The sequence below is a fragment of the Xiphophorus maculatus genome, chromosome 22, assembly GCF_002775205.1.
Source record: "Xiphophorus maculatus strain JP 163 A chromosome 22, X_maculatus-5.0-male, whole genome shotgun sequence".
Classification (NCBI taxonomy): Eukaryota; Metazoa; Chordata; class Actinopteri; order Cyprinodontiformes; family Poeciliidae; genus Xiphophorus; species Xiphophorus maculatus.
The window spans coordinates 13,700,857-13,712,843 of NC_036464.1; the positions used below are offsets into that span (position 1 = coordinate 13,700,857).

Here is an 11,987-nt window from a genome sequence, read left to right on the forward strand (position 1 = left end):
GGAGATTACACTGTTCACAATTAGCTTTTCATGGAAAATATGACTGTGTGCAACTGTTCACTAATGCTACATTCTTGTTCTGGGTCAGGGATCGCTGGAGTCAATGCAATCCGCTACATTTACTCAAATGGCATTTTTATTTTTTTATTTTTTTACCAAGTGGGATAATGTACTGAATATAAATTAGATCTGTTTGCTGTGTAAAGTGACTTTAGAAAATTTTGGTGAATCTAGGCTGTACTCGTAAATAAACTATTTTGGATTCCACTGAACTGAAAACTCTCTTGTTTAGGTATCTTGATGGCAACCAGTTCAGTGTTGTTCCTAAGGAGCTGGCTTCCTTCAAATACCTACAGCTGGTGTAAGCTTTACTCTGCCTGCCTATACTATAAAAGCTGCATGCATCATCATAGTAAATATGTTTATTTTTTCTGAACTTTCCTTGAAGTGACCTGAGCAACAACAAAATCAACTCTCTGAGCAACTCATCCTTTGCTAATATGAGTCAACTGACCACTCTGTAAGTCCTGATCAGCCTTAGTTGCCAGAAGAAAGAGCTGTTGTTAAATTTTGGTTATAAAAGTTAAAAAGAGAAAAAAAGTTATTCTTACATGTGTGATTTTTTTTTTTTTATCTGCAGAATCCTGAGCTACAACTCTCTGCGCTGTATACCCAAAATGGCTTTCAGTGGACTGCACTCACTGCGACTGCTGTGAGTTTGTTTATAGATGAGGTTAAATACTTTATCTCCATGTTGTGCATATTCTTTTAATATATTACATACCGATCTGTCTGTACACTGCCTTGCCAAAATAGTCTGATCACTTGGAAGTTTTTCACAATTTATTACTTTAGAACTCCAAGCTTTACCCTGAAACCTCTTTTGATTTTATGTGACAGTGGGGGATTTTTCAGCTTGTGACATGGTTTTCTTTTAGAGCTGTGCTGTGTTTATTTCCATCCATTTTCACATTAACTCTCACCAACTTCTGGCGATTGTTATGCTGAAGAACAGTATCCCCAAAGCATGAAGCTGCCAACGACATGTTTTAGGATGGGGACAGTATGTTCATGGTTCTGTGGAGTTAATTTTGCACAGGCTTTCCTTTAGGTAGGTCAGAAAATTACCTACCTAAATTATTAGAATTTTACTTTGTAAAATTCTAATAAAATATATTGAAATTCATGGTTATAAAGTGACAAAATATGTAAAAGGTCAGCTTGTGCTGCATTTAGTTTTACTTTTTTACAATATAATTTTAATTGCCTTTTTGTTTCTTTATTGAATAAAAAAACTGTAATCTTTCTTACATATATTCAGTACTTAGTTCCGATCAACAGCTTCATTGTTACCAACTGAGTTTGTAGAAAAAAGATAACAGACTCTTAAACCAGACAGGAAACACTTTTAGGTCAAACAAGTCATTAAGGAGGACATTTCTGAAGCGCCTGCTGACTTCAGCAATAGTTGTGCAGATGCAGAGAATCTTTGATTGACTCCCGAGGACTGAATCTGTCTAAACAGTTCTGACAGCTTTTGAATTCACTCATATCCACACACGCCCTCACACACTCCGACCTATTTTCTCTGTCTAAATGGCAGCTATGGGGGTAGCAGCCAGGATCTTGTTCCGATTTCTACTCCCAGTCATGCTCAGATATCTTTCCCAGTCTTCGTATTTGCATCTTAGCAGCCCGAGCTCATCAATACCTCACAATAAGGGCCGCCACTGTGCAAAATCACTCTGACACTGATTACAAGAGAATTTGTTTGGCCTGGTAACTGTAATGCATCCAACTCTGTCTCAGGACCTTTATGAAGTCACTAGGTCTTTATGCACTTTCAGTGACCATGGGCTGCTAAATAACTGCAGAGCAGAAAGTAAATGAGTTGGACAGAACAATGACGAAATTAAACCAGTGTTTGGAAGTGCATCCAAAGATACAGCAGCTGCATAAAGCAGCAACCTTCTGACTCCAATCTGCTGTTCAGTTCTTTGAGGAGAAATTGAGACCAGGTCCTGCAGCCTTCTTTATGAAACTGTGTATGGTTTTGTGTGTATATATTTATATCTGCTTAAATAGTCCTCATGCTTGTGATCTGTAGACGGCGAGCCTGTTGGGGTGTGTGTGTGTGTGTGTGGGAGTTGACTTCTTAGCCTTCCATGTGTGCTCATAGCAGGCACACTTTTTTATTACTGACAACAAAGCTTCAACAAAGCCTTCTTTTTACGGCAGGATTCGAATAAAGCTCTGTATCATAATGAGACACAAAGCATAAAGCCCTTTCGCTGAACGAATTAGAGTGAAGCTCGGCCATCATTAGCCGATGCCGCCTTGCTACCCCAAGCATGCTCCTTTTGATCTCTAATGAAGCTGCGTCCGTTATTTCTGCACTGACTCACTCACGCCACCTTCGCCTCTGAAATAGTCCCGGAGCGAGCGCGCTAGACGCCATGTGAGGCCCTCCCACCTGCACACACCATTCAGGCTCAGGAGTACACACACACACCGACGTGTTCACACACTCCGTCTAGTCTACCTCAATGTCTCAATCAGTCAGACAGGAGTCCAAGTGAAGCAGAAAACTTTGATGTTTCAATCATGAGTCTCCTATTAAATGTCAGTCGGTGTTCATGTTTTCACAAAGCAAGGCTTTGCAGTGCAGCTAATGTGAAACCACAATGAGGTCTGTTTAATAGTTTTGATTTTAAGACCCCACAAAGGGTTCAAAGTTCAACATTGGAAGCTTCTTCGAAACTGTAGGGAGACGCCAACTACAACTACGAGCTGGACGCACTCACATGTTCTCACACATGCTGAGGTGCCAAAGCCTTAATAAAGCTGCACCTTTGACTTTACACAGCAGTAAAAAGGAGAAGAATCATTAATGCTCTGTTCTTCAAACAGAGCCGTGGTCAGAGCCTGGCATACATGTGGCGCGATTGGGGTTGGACTGATTAAAAGTGTGTATATGTGTGTGTGTGTATCGGTTGCGGTTTGAGCTACAGATTAATAAGCTGCTAATTGGCCTGCTGGGTATTAGGTGTGAGGTGTGTGAGATGAAACAGCGCCAGGGCGTGGCCATTAACATCTTGAGTGGCACAGTGATATGAAAGAGTATGATAAGAGAAATAACAGAGTAGAAAGTGAAGACTGGCATGAATTGGCCCAGGGAAGGTAAAGACCATATAGCTCAGTGAATACATGTTGTAACAAGGCAGTAAGTGGCAGCAGGTGAACAAGCATAGCAGAACATTTTAAAATAATTGAAATCTGTTTAGTTGTTCTGAAAATGGTCCCAACAAAGTAGACAAAGTTGAATTTAAGCATGAGGCTGGATGACAACTTTTGACAGAATCACTGACTTTTATAATGTCTAAAAACAAAATGAATAACACGTTCTATTCCTTTTATTTAAAACGGTAAAGTGAAAAATATTTGCAGTGATGAGAACAATATAATATTATTAGAGGTATAGTAATTTCAGTCATTTGGTAGATAAACTTTTCTAATACCAGGTCTGCCCACTGTTTGCCTTCAGAAGTGCCTTAATTTATTGTGGCAAAGATTCAACAAAGTCGGCTACAGCACTTAAGGTAGACTGTGCTTAAACTATGGTCACATGGCAACAAGGGGCCCCCTTTGCCACCATCACAAGGCAGCAAAATCCATGCTTTTATGTTGTTCACACTAAGTTCTTACCCTAGAATCTAAATTTCACAGTTGAAATCTAATTGAACTGCAACCTCAGTTTTCTGTTCTGAAAATGTCTGGCAGCCCCATCTGGGTGACTACACATCCTTTTCCATTCTGATGCTTAAATTGCATTGATTTGCTGCTTTATGATTGATTTTCTAGACTTGTACACATATGTAAATGGTCAACTGGAACAACTGACCTTCAGTGTGCACTAATGGTATTATCTCTGGCACCGCTTGAAAAGGATTTTAAACCTTAGGAATTACATAGGTAATTTTTGAAAGTATATATTTTTGAAATCCTGGTATTGGTATCAGAACCATATGTAGTAGGGAGTACGAACTAACATTGTGATTTGAAACAGAAAAGCAAAAAAGGAATTTTAGCAGCAGCTTATGCTGCTTCCTGGAACCTCCCTGACTCCTTTTTTCCCTCTAGGTTTCTCATGGTTGCCACACTGATCGCTTCATGGCCTTGGTATCCTCTGACTACAACAAACCACCCACTCACTTTGCACTAATAAGCATTCTCTACGGCACGCAGGCTAATAAACATGTTGACTCCTACATGTTACACTGTATATTTTCCCTCTAGTTCCCTGTATATTTACACTGGCAAACTTTCCTCCAGCTCTTCCACAGCTCAGCTCTACTTGAGACATCAAACAATGCAGGAAGCTGCAATTCGGAAACTGTTCACACAACAAATCTCTTCATCCCAGATGTGTCATGTATTGTTAGTGCGGACTGAATGGTGGTAACATAAGCTTGTGGTCATCTGAGGATTTGAGGTGGTAATGACCTGTTAGATTATGGCTGTCATCAATCAGCAGACCATTAAGCCCTGGAGGCTTGAGGCCTGCAGTGGTGCTCCTGAAATGACAAGAAAATCAGACTAAATGCAAAATAGTCTGAACGAACGAAAACGTATGCTGATGTATTTGCACATTAATACAAAATCCCTATTGACCAGATGAATATGATTAGCTTGACTGTTTTAACTTTGCTTCATGTGTTGGAATGGTTACATCCCCCCCCACCCCCCCAACCCCCTCCCACCCCTCTCTCTGAGTGTGCCCTGCCAACCAAACACACAAAGAAACTTGACACCAGGCTGGTCCAGACTCTCAGAGCCTCATATTTTTGCCAGCTGCACAAAACTTTGCCAGAAATAAGAACCACCAGCACACAACAGTGGAATCTCCCCGAAGGTTTTTCGTGATATTTCCAGTTTGATTTGTGAAAAAAAAAGAAAAAAGAAATGCATAGCAGTGGGCCAGACAATAGTTTTCCAGATTATTTGTTTGTTCCTATTTGTGTGATTTTTTGCAGTTTTCAAGCAGCATTTTACAAGTAGCCAATTGTAAAAGAATAAATTGCTTTAAAAAGGGGATTTGTGTTTATAAAAGATGGGGAAAATGAATGTTTTATTTTCAGAAATGCATTTTGTTCCTTGATGTTCTTTGACAGCTGTCTTTTTTTTCCAGGTCTCTTCATGGCAATGAAATCTCAGAGCTTCCAGATGGCATATTCAACGATGTGACCTCCCTCTCCCATTTGTAAGTATTGACAATCATTTTCTTGCTCCCCAGCAGCTTACAGTACCTACAAATCGAGTACCTGTAAATTTGTCATATTACATCAACAAAATCTAATATATTTTGATGGGATATTTTCAAATAGATCAGCACAAGGTACGATATAAATGTGATGAGCAAACCAAAACAGTAGACCATATATGTTTCTTATCTTTTTCATATTTGAAATCTGAAAAGTTATGCGTTCATTCACCGGCATCCCCCTCCCTGTAAGTCAATAATTTGTAGAGCCACCTTTTACTACATTCGCTTGAATTTCTGCAGCTACTCCAGAATCACTATTGGCCCCTTGGCTTCTTATCTGATTAACACTGTCCTTGGCCGTCCTGTTAGGTTAGTTGGATAGCCTTGGTTTGTTTCCAGTTATGCCAAGCTCTCTATTTTTGGATGATGCAATTATCGTAAAGGGGCAAAATGTGACAAGGTTTTAAGGGTATCACTGATTTTGCAAGACACTGCAAATCTGAGTTTGTTAATCGTATGAAATGCTATCACATAGCTTCATACTTTGGCTTAAAGTTTGGCTTTCTCTGTGCAAGCCAATTAGTCTGTAATCATTTGTGTGGTCAAAGCAACACAAGCCAGAGAAAATGTTGCTTCTCTCTGCGACATCTTTAAAGCATTCAGTCTGTGTCCTTTAAGTGCTTATTCATGTCTATCTGCCTCTTTCTGTTCACAGTGTAGCTGTGTTAGAATGTCTTAAAAAAAGAACATCTTCGACCTTTGGCATCTTCTCTAAATATCCTCATCTTCGCTTGATTGTTAGGGATCAATAAAACAATCAAGACCAGAGTTGGAGGGAAAAGGCAGGAGAGAGGCAGCCAGACAAAGACATTTTGTGGGAAGTAGTACACAAATCGAGGCTGCGTGAAATTTGGACCGAGGAGTGGATAGAGAGGAAGCCATTGATCTGCAGTCACAGTCAAGTGGCTTTCATGTTAGCAGATGTCAGGTGTCAGCTATTGGCCCAGCTTGAAAGATGAGCCTGTGTTCCTCAGTAATGGAACAGCATTGATTTAGGAGTGTTTGTGCTTCCAGCAGGAGGGCAAAGCGCCATTGATTCACAACCACCAGGACAGAGGTGGTTAAAAGGCCTTTCTGCTCACACCTTTGTTTATAATAGAGCAGTCCTGCTGAAGATGATGCATTACACAATGTGGCAATAAGATATTTTGTTCTCTGAGAAGATTTATTTGTGTAGTTTAGCACCTTTTTTTCATGGAGATATAGAGACACCTGCTGGTGATATAATGTACTACAGCAACACAACCGGACTTGAACTGTGGTTTTTCTGTAATATCAGGGCAATTGGCGCCAACCCTCTGCACTGTGACTGCCACCTGCGCTGGCTCTCTGACTGGGTGAAGACCGGATACAAAGAACCCGGGATCGCTCGGTGTGCCGGCCCACAGGGGATGGAGAGTAAATTACTCCTCACCACGCCGGCTAAAAAATTTGAATGTACAGGTGAGTTTTTGTTCTAAACAATAATATCTGACTTTAAGCACCTCCTAAATGTTAATTAAATGTTCCAATATGCTTGGGTTTCTGCAGGTGATGTAGACAACACGGTGCTGGCCAAGTGTAATCCATGCCTGTCTAATCCCTGCCTGAATCATGGCATCTGTCACAATGACCCAATGGAGATATACAGGTGCAACTGTCCTCCTGGATTCAAGGTACGAGCAGGTTTATGTGCCTGCACACTAATAGATATCTACTTCATCAAACTGAATTTACTGCAGGAGATCTGTGTTAATCCGAATTCTCTGTTATAGGGCAAGAACTGTGAAACAGCTCTGAACGGCTGTGTGAGTAGCCCATGTGCCAACGGAGGAACCTGCCAAGTGACTGATGAGGATGAGGGAGAGTACCGGTGAGGATGGCGAGCTGTAAATCCAGAACTGCAAACACAACAAAAAGGGTCTCATACAAAGCTTTGCATGATGCTTGCTTATTGTATTCAAAGCTGCTCCTGTCTGCTGGGCTTCGAGGGCCCGACTTGCCAAATCAATGTTGACGACTGTGAAGACAACGACTGTGAGAATGGAGCAACCTGCATTGATGGAATCAACAACTACACTTGTTTTTGTCCCCCCTATTACACAGGTGAGTGCATCTGCAGTTTATTTTAAGCAGCAGCATTCTACAAAAAATACTGGATCAACCATTTAGACCCCAATCAGACCTTCTTTCATAACAAAACATATTTGTCAACTGATCAAAACAGTAAATAAATAACAATAAGTTAATTGCAGTTATTTTATTACTAATCTAGTCTTTCTTCTAAAAGCAACAAACCTTCACAGTTTAATGCTGCCACCTTCAGGCCTTACTGAAAGGTTGACATTAATGCAGCTGGACTCTGGTCATCAGAAACATTCTGTCAGGAATTGTGGCCTGACGGCAAAATCTGCAATGCTTCTGATTCGGGAAGACAACTCTGGACCTAAATTATCATTCTTTAGACTTGACATAAGTATATTCATAATTATTACAACTAACACCACTGGTAAAAGTAGGAACGATTCAAAGTTAATTGGATGGTGGCACATTGAGTGCTACATAGATCAATTTAGGCAAAAACTGAGAAAATATGTAAGGGCGCAAATACTTTTTCCAACAAGTATTCATCCTGTATTATAAGTGAAATTACTTCTGGAGGACACTGGCTCTCTGCCAGAGTTTGGAGATCCATGCTGTGATAGTCATCGTCTGACTAGAAGACTTTCACTTGAAAAGAAACTTGTACCTGTGCAGGGGAGATGTGTGAAGAAATGGAAGACGTGTGTGCTCCAGGACGAAGCCCCTGTCAACATCAGTCTACCTGCCTCATCAGCACCTCTGGGCCCAAGTGAGTGCTTCACTCAAATCTGTTGATGGTAAACCTGTAAATGAGCTGCTCCATTTTCACACTGATTTATTTCTGTATTTTGCAGGTGTGTGTGTTCTCCTGGTTATGTTGGCGATGACTGCAGTGTAAACTATGATGACTGCAGAGAGCATCGCTGTCAGAACGGAGCTCAGTGTGTGGATGAGTTGAATGGATATTCGTGCATCTGCCCGAATGGATATAGGTTAGATGTACTTTGGGTTACTTGTACTTTTTCCTATCTTGTCATTTACATGATTGTAATAATAATTCTCCCTTTCTTTGACTTCCTAGCGGTCAGTTGTGTGAAGTCCCCCCATCTCCTCTGTCTTTGTGTGAGCTGGCAGACTGCCAGAACAATGCCCCCTGTGTGGAGCGAGGTGGCCGCGCTCTTTGCCAGTGTCCTCCAGAGTTTGGAGGTCCACGCTGTGAAAAACTGGTCAGTGTCAACTTTGTTGACAGAGATTCTTATTTACTACTCTCTGACCTGAAGAATTGGCCACAAGCTAACATCACCCTACAGGTAATCAAATCAGTCCAGTTCAGCTTTTCTGACACACAAAGATGTCAAACCTCCAATCCAAAACTGCTCTGCGTACAGGTTTCTACAGATGAGGACAATGGTATCCTGCTGTACAATGGTGACAATGATCATATTGCAGTGGAGCTCTTCCAAGGCCACGTAAAAGTGAGCTATGATCCCGGTAGCCAGCCAGGACATGCCATATACAGGTACTGTACCACATTCAACGTGACTTTGTATTCATTTTCCTCTCATCTTAGAGACTAAATTCTGTGTTTTCCTCTGTCAGTACCGAGACTATCAATGATGGTCAGTTCCACACAGTGGAGCTGGTGACCTTCGACCAGATGGTTAACCTGTCCATTGATGGGGGTCTCCCTACCACAATGGACAGCTTTGGGGCAGTGCGGCCCCTCAACGGAGAGGCACCACTATACGTGGGGGGTAGGGGCCCTCTCCAGAACACACCTCCCTCCTCTGCAGGCACTCTTAACTACTACACTACTGTTGACAGTCACCTCCCTTCCCCCTTCGCTTTGTTGCCACCTCAACCAGTCCCTCCTACAAACATGCAACCCAACCACCACCCAGACCTTGTCCTCCATCCTTCATCCTCACCATCCCACATGTCATCATGTCCGTTTTGACTGTGTTTGCTAGGGTACGCATTCGAGTCTGTATAGTGTCTTGTGACATAACGACCAAAATCCTCAATGGGAAAACAGATTGGAAAGGTGGATATTGACCTTCCATAGAGTGGTATGTGTTTGAAAGGCCTAGTCAAAGTCTAGCTTTAAGTCCAAATGAAAATGAATGGCAATACCAAAAAAAATTACATTTCCAGACACTCCACCATCTCAGACTGAGCTTAAGTCAAATTTAGTAGAGAAGTACAAAAAATTATATGTTGGTCAATCACATAAAAATCCAATAATCTATTCTGAACTTTGTGATCTTTGTAATGAGATAACATGATAAACGTCAAGTGATATGAATACTTTTGCAAGGCAATGTGTTTAAATTGAACACAACATCACTGCAATATTTTTCTTTGGTGCATTGTAAACTAGCAGACACAGTCCTTCATATCTGAATGGAGTTTGACTTTCTGTTTGTTTAACTGTATTTATTTTATGTTTAATATGGAGCCACTCTTGACATTCTGAGGCTCAGATCTCCAAATGTATCTGAAATGTGTTCATATTTAATTTTATTCTCCTGAGTTTGTGGAAGTTTGTTCAGGAGTGGCTAAAAATGTTAGGTTGTATCTCTTCTTGATTTTCTGTATTTTCTGTCACTCATACAGTGAGATTTTTTCCCATTTCTTCTGGCTTTTGTTCTATGTTTCAAAGATGTTGTGTTCTGTGGTGCAAAAATAATTCTAGAAGTAAATTTTTTAACCACTGGGACACACATCTTTGAAAATGCCTCTGTTCATTAAACTCATATCAGCCCCGTGTTTGCTGTTTGTCTGTGAGTCAGACGACTCCTCTTCCCACATATAAACTTTGATTTATCCATCTTCTCCTCCAGGCATGCCTGTAGATGTCCACTCTGGAACGTTCCGTCTCTGGCAGATCCAGAACGGTTCCAGCTTCCACGGCTGCATCCAGAACCTGTACATCAACAACGAGCTCCAGGACTTCACCAAGACTCAAATGAAGCCTGGCGTGGTGCCGGGCTGTGAGCCCTGCAAGAAGCTCTACTGTGTCCATGGCATCTGCCAGCCTGATGGGTTGCAGGGACCTGTGTGCCATTGCCAGCCAGGTTGGAGTGGGGCGCATTGTGATCAGCCAGCTCTCAACCCCTGCCAGGGCAGCAAGTACGTTAGCAAATAGGGAAGCTAGGTCAAGTTTTACGTGCTGAATATACGATACCTTGAATTGTTTCACCATGCGCATTGCGGCCACAAACTTTAATGTGTTTTATTGGGAGTTTATGTGACAGATTGACACAAAGTGGCAGTAAATGTAAAGTGGAAGGAAAAGGGTATGTGCAGCATGCATTTTTATTCAGTACTGAGTCAAAACTTTATAGTCACTTTTTGGCCCAGTTGCACCTTGAAGGTGTTTAAGCTATGTCTTTACAAGCTTAACCCATCTGGTGACTGAAATATTTGGCGATTTTCCTTAACAACAGAGCTTAAGTTTAGTCAGACTGGAGCTTTTTCTCAATTGAATATAGATCTAGACTTAGATTGGGTCATTGTGACACATACATATCCTTTGATTTACATCATTCCACTATAGTCCTGGCCATATTCTTATATTCATTGTCCCAGTGGATGGTCAACCATGTCCAAATCTTACATGTATCATATGATTTCCAACCAACTCTGGTCAGCTTCCCTGTCTCAGCTGAAGAAAATCATCCCACAGCTTGATGTGTGATCTAAATGATGGCCAGCATCAGTTTTCCACCACATATAACATTTTGCATGTAGGCCAAAAAGTTTAATTTTAGCTCGTCTGATCAGAGGAGGATCTTCAAAATGTTTGCTTTTGAAAAACTGCAAAGAGATCATTTATGACTTTCTTTCCACAACTGCTTTCTCCATAAAGCCCAGATTGGTCAAGCGCACATCTAGTAGTTGTCCTGTGAACATATTCTCCCACCTGAGTTGTGGATTTTTCCCTGCTGCTCCAGAATTTGTACGCTGGATTGAGCTTCTTTAAATCTTGAGATATTGTTTTATAATGCTGCTTTAGAACTATCCACAACTTTATCTCTGACCAGTCTGGTGTGTTCGTTGGCCTTCACAATGCTGTTTGTTCACTAAGGCTGTCTAACAAACTACTGATCAGATTAACTTTACACCCAAACTTGTCTAAATCACATCAACTCCAAAACAAGACATTAAAGTTTATGGCTGTAACATCATAATAAGTGGAAGCATTCAAACTGTATGAATACTTTTGCAAACCATTAGATATAGCATTGTTGCCTTTTTCCTCATAATTGACTACAGTTGACGACTCTTGTTTTCTGCTTATGAAACATCAGCAGTGAAGATCAGTTCTTGGTAGGGCATACCTAAATGAAGTTATCTCCTCTCAGATGCGTCCATGGAAAGTGCATTCCTCTGGACCTGCAGTCATATCGCTGTGAGTGTGAAGAGGGCTACCGAGGCGCGCTGTGCAACCAGCAAGGAGAGCTGTTCAATCCCTGCCGCCGCCTCACCTGCAAACATGGTCGCTGCCAGATCTCTGACAGCGGAGACGCGTACTGTCACTGCGAAAGTGGCTACACAGGAGAACTCTGTGATGCAGGTTTGTTTGTGCTCTCTAAAATTG

The 11,987-nt window shown here is 41.4% G+C and overlaps 1 protein-coding gene across 4 annotated transcripts in view; it reads left to right on the plus strand.

The window, feature by feature from the left end:
- The window catches only part of slit1 (slit guidance ligand 1), a 95,551-nt gene that overhangs the window by 80,354 nt on the left and 3,210 nt on the right, over positions 1 to 11,987 (plus strand). For 2 of the 4 annotated variants that reach the window (XM_023327595.1, XM_023327596.1), the window contains 15 exons: positions 293 to 361; positions 449 to 520; positions 641 to 712; positions 5,189 to 5,260; positions 6,603 to 6,766; positions 6,854 to 6,978; positions 7,078 to 7,175; positions 7,269 to 7,408; positions 8,060 to 8,153; positions 8,239 to 8,376; positions 8,466 to 8,694; positions 8,773 to 8,903; positions 8,984 to 9,177; positions 10,228 to 10,516; positions 11,752 to 11,963. In XM_023327595.1, the coding sequence (XP_023183363.1) occupies positions 293 to 361; positions 449 to 520; positions 641 to 712; positions 5,189 to 5,260; positions 6,603 to 6,766; positions 6,854 to 6,978; positions 7,078 to 7,175; positions 7,269 to 7,408; positions 8,060 to 8,153; positions 8,239 to 8,376; positions 8,466 to 8,694; positions 8,773 to 8,903; positions 8,984 to 9,177; positions 10,228 to 10,516; positions 11,752 to 11,963 (2,099 nt within the window). The remainder of the gene's footprint in view (positions 1 to 292; positions 362 to 448; positions 521 to 640; positions 713 to 5,188; positions 5,261 to 6,602; positions 6,767 to 6,853; positions 6,979 to 7,077; positions 7,176 to 7,268; positions 7,409 to 8,059; positions 8,154 to 8,238; positions 8,377 to 8,465; positions 8,695 to 8,772; positions 8,904 to 8,983; positions 9,178 to 10,227; positions 10,517 to 11,751; positions 11,964 to 11,987) is intronic. The other 2 variants (XM_023327597.1, XM_023327598.1) reach the window with 1 other exon arrangement.